The following is a 10,113-nucleotide window of genomic DNA, read 5'->3' as shown; positions in this document are numbered from 1 at the left end:
TTCGGCGACATAATAATGTACAAATGTAACGTATCCGTGGTATGCAGGTACAATGCCAACATTTACTCTGAGGATTGGGTCGGTTCAAAAGTTCGTAATCTCCTGCCACAAAAGCTTGATTAGGTACAGTCAGACTCAATGTGTCTGAAAGGTCTTCTGTGTTTTAAAGTTGAAGAATGTTCTCTTTACAAATAGATTTTATTTTATATGAGGAGTTTTGTACATGAAGAAGAAAACCCTGTACAATAGTTCAACCTGACTGAAAAGAAACAAAGATCCCTCTGAGCAACAGCTGAATAAGGAAAGAAGAAATCACCAGCTGTTGGTCGAAGAAACTGGACGCTCCGCATCAACGTGTGAACAGTTAAAAAAAAGAAGAGGTTCCTGTTTCAGTGTAAAGAGCACAATATTGCCTATAAGAAGTTTGAATTAACACATTTGAAGAGCAGCAAAGCTCTTCCTCAAACTTCACAACACAATCAGATCAGTTTAGAGATAGCGCTGTTGGAATGTCAGCTGGACGTACTAGGACTGACAAATCAGTTTAAACCTCTTCAATCTGACCGCTGAGTGGACTGCAGAGAGCCCAGTGACAAATGGACTACATTAATGTTTAGAGACAAGTTGAACCTTTGTGGTTTAATGATGATAAAGGGTTACTGACACTTTTTTGGACTGGAAAACAAATTCAAAATCCAAGTTCAAGCAACAATGGGGGGTCATCAATTAAATGGAAGTTTGAATCATTTCATTCTTCTCTTGGGGCCCAAACTATTTCATATGTATATGAATTATACTGTTTTTTACTCTGTTAAAATAGCCATTATTAAAGGAAAGAAGGAAAACATAAATCTAACAGCTGCTTACAAACATTTCAACAGTTGTGTAGCTGAGACAGAGAGGAGATCAATCACAAAGACATGAGAAGGAGGCTGATGAGTAAAGTTTATTGCCATCACAAAGCAGCAGGGGGAAACACAACATGTCACAGACAGACAGACAGACAGACAGACCTCTCTGGCACAGACACCAGGGTAGGAAGTGAATACTTTCATTCACAGGATCACTAACTGGCTTCTTTACGATGAGCTACCTGGGACTGAAGTATGATAAAAGGGGAAACCTTCATCACCCCAGAGCAAAAACAAAAAAATATTCTGGTATGTGGTGATAATGTCCCGCCCAGGTGCTGACAACATACACCAGCTCTGTACCTGCAAACTCCCAGGTCATCCAGGTTAAAGGCTAATTCCAGCTTATAAGAACTTTGGTGTAATTCCCACAGTTTGGTCTTCTTATTACTGGTTATGATAACTTCACACTCAGCAGGTAAACTGATAAAATCAAGGAAACATGGTGACATCGCTAGAGGGAGGAAGACACACGATCAGGTAAAACTCAGACGTTATTACCCCTGAAATGTCGTTAATAATCCTTCACCGTACAGGAAACTGTGTGCGCACAACTACAATGAGCATGTTGAACCAGAAGGTCAGTCTGTACACTGTGACGGACCTTTACGACGACAGTTTGAGTGATAATCTCACTGTTTGCCCTGGTTTTCTCTTCCATTTAAGTTTGTCTAACCTGTCGAGCTTTTTTCTTTCGTGTGATGTCTCGTTTCTTCACCTGTACGCCCTCTTTTCAGTGACGTCACTGACAGAAGCAAGGCTGCGTAATCGTGACCAAAGTTATAAGAAACAGGAACTATACTTTAACATCAACAAAATAAATGTATACAGGCGTTCCACCAACGTTTCACAGTGGAAGGTGCAGCTTTTCAAAGAGTGAACAGAAATATCGGCCTTTTTTTTTTTTTTTTGTAGTTATTGTGCCTGTTTCCTGTCTGTGTTAAAAGCACAGCGGAAAGATATGAAACTGAAAAGGAAATGTACTGCATGATAGAAGCTGCTGTAAAAGTCCCTCTTTTGCATCTCTATATATCCTGCAACATGTTGTCAGAAATTATAGAGAACGCTGGAACGCAAAGAATCTCGACACGGGTTAGAAGCCTGTTCTGTGTAAGTTGTCGTCCAGAAGTTCAGATAATGGGACTTTAAACAGCGACTACATCTAATAAACTTTAACGCCTCGTGGTTTCACACTCATGCTATAAATCAGCGTTGCTAACAGAAATCGTTTCCCCTCAGACGTCACCACCGTGGTTTACTTCCTTGGTGGGGTTGGAGACTTCATGAATCTAGGTGGGGTGGGCGACTTGGCGCCGCGAGAAGGAGTCGGGGACTTTGGGGTTGGGGTTGGTGATTTGGGGACTGGGGTGGAAGCAGGGGTAGAGGCTGGAGTCGGGCTCTTCATAGATGCTGGGGTCTGGGCCTTAGGGGTGGGGGTTGGGGTCTTGGAAGGGGGAGCTGGGGACTTGGGCACAGGCGTGGCTGCAGGTGTAGCAGCAGGTGTGGCAACAGCCGATTTGGGCTGTCCCAGCTTGGCCTCGGGGATCTGCTCACCATGCCTGTAGACGCTGACGGTGATCTCGACGAACTCGCCGCCGTACTTGTTCCGTACGTTGATGCTGTACTTGCCGGAGTCTTCGGGAGTGACTTTGTTGATGACGAGGCTGGCGAACTTGCCGCCATCGAATGTGACCCTGGTGTGCTCGGTGGAGGCGACCTCCTGCTCATTCTTGAACCAGGTGACCTCAGGGGTCGGCTCGCCCCACACGGTGCAGGTCAGGCTCAGAGACTGGAGAGGGTCGAGAGTCAAATCAAGTCAAAGTTTATTCATGTAGGCTTGTTTAAATACTGCACTAAAAACCCCTTAAAAGCCCCACAGGTGCTTTCTGCATGAAAATAAGGTTTTGTTGTATTTGCTTAAAGTGTCACTATATCCACACAGCAGACAGATTATCCGTCTCACGTACTACTGTGTGGATGTAGTGACAGTTCCAGCAAATATGATAAAAAGTTATGTTCATAAAAGTTATCAGCTACAGCTTCAGACTAAACTACAGAAAACCCACTAATCCCTCGAGCACTGGTTCCCAGCCTAGGGATGGGGACCCCCCCAAGGGCTTGTAAGATTTATATGTCTTCTTTTTCCTGTAAATTACTGGTTAATCTTACGTAAAAAATTAAATTATAAAAATGAAAATAATCTGTGAATCAATGCAGTGAAGGGCATTTCATTTGTGACACTCAAATCATTCAACAGATGAGCAGAAAAGTTCATTCTCGTCCTTGGAAAGAGCAGTTTGCTTCAGAAACAGTCTGATAAGTGGACACTGAGTTGGGTTTTACAACTTTCTATCAAGGCAAATAAAATTAAATATAAGATTTGTTGCCTTTTTTTATACTAACACAGACAAAAAGTCCTATAACTGGTTCAGATTTTTCTCCATGACAGCTGCTGTAACAGATGCTGTTTTTATACAGAGTCACTGCTGCTCACCTTTATAAATGCTGTTTTTCAGTCTTTTAGCTGCACAAACAAAATTCCATTCAGTTCCACTGTACTGAGGTGACAGAATCACATAAAGCCTCAACTATCTGCACGACCAGATAACAAATAAAAGCAAGCGACAGCCCATAGATCTTATTTTAACGTTTCACATTTTGTTCCAGCCCTTGCTTCATACAGGAATGCTGCCAGGCAGGTACAGCACCTCGACTTCTTTATTACTGCTGGCTTGTGAACAAAACCCCTAAACAAAATGAATGTGTAACAGTGTCAGTTTATATATTATTGACACGTTTAACATCCTCACCTTCTCTTCCATAATAGTGACCACATCAGGCAGGCCCCCGATCACTCTGCCACGGTCTGAGGGGAGGAAATAAAATGTGTGTTACTTCTGTACTAACCAGAAAAAAGAAAGTGTAACACGGTGGAGATGTACAGCAGGAAAAAGAGGAGGAATGTAAAGGACTATGAAATTTAATGTTAATTTGTACTTTGAATGGAAAAGACTTCTGAAAATGCTCAGAATGTCACTTGAGGAGTCTTTAAAAACATCATGACGCAATTCAACAGTAAACTACAAAATATAAACTGTATTTAAACTGTAAATTCACCCCTTTAATTAAAAATGTAAGTGTCTAAAGAAATAAACTCTCTCTCTGTAGCACTAGCAGGATAATAAATAATCATATACTCACTCTTCTCAGCAAATGCAGCTGCCCTGAAAGATAAAAGAATATCATGATGATTAACATGATCTGGATACAGTTTAAAGACACATGTCAACAAACTAGTGTTTGTCAAATAACTTACTTAAGTCTTAGGTACTCCTCATATGCATCGGTGTATGCTGCAAAAAGAAAAATAAGCTCATGACTTTACTTTGCACAGAAAGTTTTATAGTTACACAGTAACAAAAAGTAAAATACAAATACATAAATAACTTAGAAAACATCAAAACAAATCAAGAAAGGGAAAATGTTGACTACAGAGTAAAATGAAAATACTCTTTACCTTGTCCGGAGAGGTCGAAGGTTCTGGTGTGAGTCTGCACGCCGTCTGAGATCTCGATGGAGTATTTACCCTTCTCCTTGTCAGACGGGTCACAGATCTGCATCCAGGCCATCTCAGCTGTGCCTCCAATCCTCATCTTCTCAGAGGAGGCAATCTTACTCTCCCTGCAGGCAGTGGAAGAATAATTCAGATACGTTACTTAAGTAAAAGTGCTAATACCACAGTGTGAAATCATCTCAGCTACTTCACAAGTCATTGAACCTGACCTCTCAGCCGTGTTTGTGCCTTTTGGATATTTTGTTTTGTGAGGGAGCTGGCACCAAGCGGGAGCAGCCAACACCACAGGGCTAGCCAAAGTAGCATAGCTTGTTAGCCTTAGCTAAATTAGCAGCTTCGAGCGAGGCGGGCGTGTTTAAGCAACCAGGCTTCATTTGGCCCGCCTCTTTGCCCATTTTTGATTGGCCAGGAGTTGGGCGGAGTCAGGCACTGCCAAGATGGCGACAGCCAGAGTTGCCTACTTTGAGCTTCAGACCCGCTCCTCAGAAACCAGTGGGGGACATCACGGTGACTACGTCTATGGTTTTTTATACAGTCTATGGTTTTAAATGACCAGTGAGGCTATTGAGTTGTCCAAAGTCTCATTTGATTCGATAAACATTTGCCCCTGAGTGCAGGATGAGACATCAGACATTTGAAACCATTTTACTATAAGAGAGCAGACAGAGATTTTGTGGTAAAAATACTCTGTCACTGATTTTTTGGTACATATTTGGCACGTAACGAGAGATGAAGGAGGACGGGAACTGTCATTTTCATTTCACTGGGTCTTAAAGTAGAAGGAGAATTTTCTCAACACATAAAGGAACAGTACATCCTTCAGTTTATCACAAACATTTAACATCACAGATACATGGTCATCTGAAAAGTAACGTAAGCTGTCAAAGGTGTGCAGAGGAAAATGAATGTAGAATAGCAGATTTCTTAGTAAACTGTTTGTACTGCAGCTTATTTAGGCAGCACTACATTTCCTAAACAAAAACCATTACATAATAAATCAGCTGAGGTGTGTTGCTTTTGACAGCTGACAGAAAAAAAACGCCCTTTGATCGTTGAGCAGCCAGAACGACGTATATTAATATTATTGTTTAATGTGATTCAGTGTCAATTAAAGGTTGGAAATACTGCAAGTATGTACAGCATCTCAGGGAGTGTACCATGCACAGTACTGTGCTGTACAGTGTGTGTGTGTGTTGCTGAGTCACAAATCTGATACCTCTGTACTTATACTTGCTATTTTGAGTGCATACGTGCGTTCACACCGAGAAGTACTGGAAAGGGCGGGACCAAAAACACATTTCAAATAATGACATGGCAGCTGAGGAGGAGGCTACCATGTTGAACACCAAAGCATGGTACACATTTTTCACCATCACAATGCTTTCGTTGGATAGAAGCCATCAGTTTGTTTATTGGGTTGATTCTGTAATACCACGAACGCAAGTGCTAAGATTAGCTTGCGAGCTATCTAAAGGTCCTGACACACCAAACCGACAGTTAGCTGTCAGTCAATGTTGGGCCATCAGTGAGTGTCTGTTGCCCCAGTTGGTGTGGTGTGTCCGACCCCCTTGCCCCCCTGTTGATTTATTTTGGGTCGATTGAGAATGTTGAATGGACGTTAGCCATGGCGGAGCCCGTCGATAAAAGACTGCACTCTGACTGGCAGTTCAGCAAGAAAAAACTGAAGTGAGGAAAGTAAACAAAGCTAAAGTCAAGAGGGAGAGAGACCAAAACAAACTTGTTCCATTAGGTAAGATTATTTGTCATTTCTTTCTTGTGCTCTTCAGCAGTTCAACATTATACTGTGTTGTTAATGTGCTAACTGGCTAACTACTGTCTCTTTTTGAATGACAAATACAGACTACAGACAGAGTGGAGATATTTCCCCTTAGGTGCAGAATGTACATGTTGGTTGGAGGTTGGCTGTAGTCATGCTGTGTGTTCATATGCAGCTGTTTGATTGAGACACAGGGAGCTTTCGTTGCAGCTAGCTCTCTGAAGCCAGTTTGGTGTCTCGGGGCCATAACAGTCGCATATTTCATCATCAGGCATTGATGTTACATGTGTTGTGGTGTAAGCTTTGTGATCTGTGGACTTAAGTTGCGTTTGGTGTTTATGGATGTTTGGTTGCAATTTGCCGAGCAGAAGAAGAAAAGCTGCCAGCAGCTGTGTTTGATTTGAGACAACACTACTCTGTCAAAATGCACAAACACAAAACAGAGTTAGACAGCTGGCAAACTGATGTTACGTCTCAGCTGTAAATGTAAATATTAGATCAATATCCTGTACACTTGTGACGTGCTAGGCAGAGTCAAACAAAACATTTAATTAAACTTTACTTGTGTTTCCAGATGGTCTTCATCTCCTCTGTGTAGTAGTTCATGTAGCACTGCAGCCTGATGCCCTCTGGTGTGCACTGAATCACCAGCTCAGAGGCAGACGCACCTGATGGCAACAAACACAAATAAACACAGTCAGAGGAAATCAACGGAAGCTAAAGATGTGTTCTGTGCAAGTGTGCACAACTTTTAAGTATACACTATGTACTAAAGTTATGTTGCAATGATTTTGTATAGGAGGGGTTTTGTGCACACCTTTTTCCAGTTGATTCTGGAGAGTTTCTGCCCCTCTGTTTCTACTTTCAAGTTTTTTTTGCCAAGCACTTCTACCCCAGAAGAAGCCGATCACAACACTGTACAGATGGCTTCTCAAATAGTTTGCAAAGATTCCCTCAGGCTGTCTTTCATTCCTTGTTTAAAGGTTAAATCTAATTTTTTGGGAGAGGAGACATTGAGACCTTCAGGCTAAATCAACTTGGAGGTGCATGTAGCAGCGAGGAAGAGCTGGATTCATTGTAAATCCTGAGGATAAACTCCAGTAAATGTCTTTAGTAATGACATTTGCATGGTTACTGTGCACCATAAACAAGCTAGCAGAACACACTCATTACATCCTGTCATACACACTGAACAACGCAAAGACACAAAGAGATGTAGATGTAAATCAGCTGATCAGACTCACCAGCAATCTGGGCGAGGGCGTTGATAATGTCGTCAAACACTGCAAATACAGATGGAAAGACACAAAACACATTATAACAGCTTTATTATAAGAATAATAAACACCAAAGTAAGTGACCTGCATCTGACCAATGAGAACGTACTTTTGCCTGAGATGTCAAACGTAGATGTGTCCTTTCCTCTGTCATCGCCGAGCACAGCCTTGTAGATGCCTTGATCTTTTCTGGAGAACTGGAAAAAACACGGATTATTTTATCAGCAGGCAGCAGTAATATTAAAAAAGAATCTGTATATTTTTAAACACACAAAAACTCTCAAGTAAATATAAACCTTCATAAATAAGTAAGATGGGGTTTTGTTTTTGTGCTTCATGTTTAATATTTTTTGCAAACACAGTAGAGAGACAGCAGCTGATTCCTTTATCATAAATTTAACTTTTATTTTTACTGGATTTTTTTATTCTATGGAATGTAGATTTATTTATTGCATATACTGTTTATTTTGTAAGCATTTCAGGTGAACAAACAGCATCATCTGTTGAGTTAAAGCTTTAACCACAACATTTACTACCTTTGAGCAACAGAGCTTAGTTTTATTAATTTGTAAAACTTCGTGAAATTGCCCGACTTTTTTTGACACTTTTTATTAAATGCAAATCAACTACAATTGGCTATATCGAATGCAAATGTTCAGTTAGATTATTGCTTTGACCCACAATCATGAGTCCGTTATAATGAATATTTGTGTGGAAACCAATAAACACGTAGAGTCAAGAAGCTTCCTTCCAGCACCTAATGGATGATTTAAAAAAAAATAATTTTAAGATTTTAAGTTCTGATATAACAACATGCAATTTAGCATCTAATCAAAGTAAAAAAAAAAAAAAATCAAAGTACAGTGAGAATAAATGTATTTTGGCGTGGAAGTTGTGGTTGTTACCAGAGGGATGGGGAGAGCGCAGGCTCCGGACATGACATTGGGAGGAGTTTCTGGAACAATCTCCTCATCCTCTTTGTACCAATGGAAAGACGTCTCCTTCTTCACATTGGCCACCTAACAAACAAACAAACACACATGATTTAGCTTTACTAAGAGAACAAGAAGTGATAAGAAAGGTGAAAGAGCAGGTGATTTGATTGTTACCTTGCAGGCCAGCATGACATGACAATCATCAGTGACGGTGAAGTACAGATACTCAGAGAAATGTGGACCTAAAACGACAAAGTGGAATCATAAAAATTTGGATTTTATTTAAAAACCTCTGAAGCAAATTGTGATTGGTGATATTGGGCTATACAAATAAAAGTGAACTGAATCAGTTGCAGAAAATAAAGAGCAACAGTGAATGAAATTAAAATACAAAGCACTCGTCCAGTGCTGTACAATCCTCCTCTCCAGACTTTTTTGAATGGGTGCCACAATACCTGAGGGCCTGCTGCTTCTCACGTCAACTTAAAATTTAAATAAAAATGTATTCAACTTTTCACTGCACCTAAAAGCAGCGGCCCATGCTGTCGACTTTGCGCTTTGTATGATAGTCCTGCCATTGTGAGGTGAAGGACAATAAATGCAAAGTGATCTTGCTTGATTAATCAATATTGTGCGGCAAAATATTTCGAAAGTCAAGCTGAGGGCCGTTACAATTGGCCCCCGGGGCTTGACTTCGGATATGCCTGTTTTAAACCATATAAATATTTACTTTAATAATTCTAATATACATTTGGGTCTGCATTAAAATAAACAAAAATGATAAGACCAGACCAAAAATGTCCTCTGCCAATCTTTAAAAAAAACCCTGCATCTGCTTGTGGCTTAATTTCACACCAGATGTCATGGACATCCTCTAACAGTATTTTGAGTTATCCTGCTAAGAACGAACTAAGAGCTTTTGTGTGTGTAGTTTGTTGCATCTGTTGCACAATGACTGGAGAATCCACAAAAGGACTGCACGGCTTTTGCGTACACTAAACAACTAAACTACTGGAGTCAGGCGGCAGACCGGCAGACCGGCATTTTCGAACAACAGCAAGATGGATAATCGTACAGCTTTGTTCATCTCGTATGTAATGTACGCATTACTGATTGTGCAGATAAGGTGCACGCTATTCCTCGTGGTCATGGTGATTTCGAGAGGCAGACAAGAACGCCGTATGCTGTTGGAGGGCTACAACAATAGCATGTCTTGTCTGTTCCGGGGTCATACGCCAGCGCAGGGGGTGTGGAGCATACGCACATGCATTGTCTAGTTTAACTCTGATTAAGGCGTATACATGCCGGAGAAACTCAAATTCCAATCGCATTATCTGGGTCTCTTAATCGGAGTTGGAGAACTCCAATATTAGTCGGAGTAACGCATTTACATGCACTTCAGTTGTCCAGTTATATTCGCATTAAGGCAATAATTCGTTTTTTTCAAGTGTCATGTAAACGTACTGACTGGCAGACTGGGATATTGAATCCCAGCTACTGTTTCTCTCTGTCACATTGAAATTCCTTGCCTGAACATTTGAGGTATATGTCTCTGCACCTCGTTGGTCATGCCATGTGGATAACTGCAATCAGGCAAAAAGTGGGCAAATTGTGTTGAGCTGCAAACCTTTATGGGCAC

At 41.0% G+C, this 10,113-nt stretch overlaps 1 protein-coding gene across 2 annotated transcripts in view; it reads right to left on the bottom strand.

The window, feature by feature from the left end:
* Window positions 1-933: 933 nt before the first annotated feature.
* Window positions 934-10,113, bottom strand: part of myom2a (myomesin 2a) — a 46,753-nt gene continuing 37,573 nt past the window's right edge. Inside the window, exons 25-34 of one of the 2 annotated variants that reach the window (XM_033624052.2) lie at window positions 8,649-8,716; window positions 8,445-8,558; window positions 7,649-7,736; window positions 7,507-7,545; window positions 6,825-6,930; window positions 4,429-4,592; window positions 4,228-4,264; window positions 4,113-4,135; window positions 3,722-3,777; window positions 934-2,700 (exon numbers count right to left, since the gene is read on the bottom strand). In XM_033624052.2, the coding sequence (XP_033479943.2) occupies window positions 2,167-2,700; window positions 3,722-3,777; window positions 4,113-4,135; window positions 4,228-4,264; window positions 4,429-4,592; window positions 6,825-6,930; window positions 7,507-7,545; window positions 7,649-7,736; window positions 8,445-8,558; window positions 8,649-8,716 (1,229 nt within the window). In that variant the 3' untranslated portion in view covers window positions 934-2,166. The remainder of the gene's footprint in view (window positions 2,701-3,721; window positions 3,778-4,112; window positions 4,136-4,227; window positions 4,265-4,428; window positions 4,593-6,824; window positions 6,931-7,506; window positions 7,546-7,648; window positions 7,737-8,444; window positions 8,559-8,648; window positions 8,717-10,113) is intronic. The other variant, XM_078166478.1, reaches the window with a different exon arrangement.

Source organism: Epinephelus lanceolatus, chromosome 3 (genome assembly GCF_041903045.1).
Source record: "Epinephelus lanceolatus isolate andai-2023 chromosome 3, ASM4190304v1, whole genome shotgun sequence".
NCBI lineage: Eukaryota > Metazoa > Chordata > Actinopteri > Perciformes > Serranidae > Epinephelus > Epinephelus lanceolatus.
The sequence above is the reverse complement of the archived record's forward strand: the minus strand, read 5'-3'. Positions and strand labels throughout refer to the sequence as shown.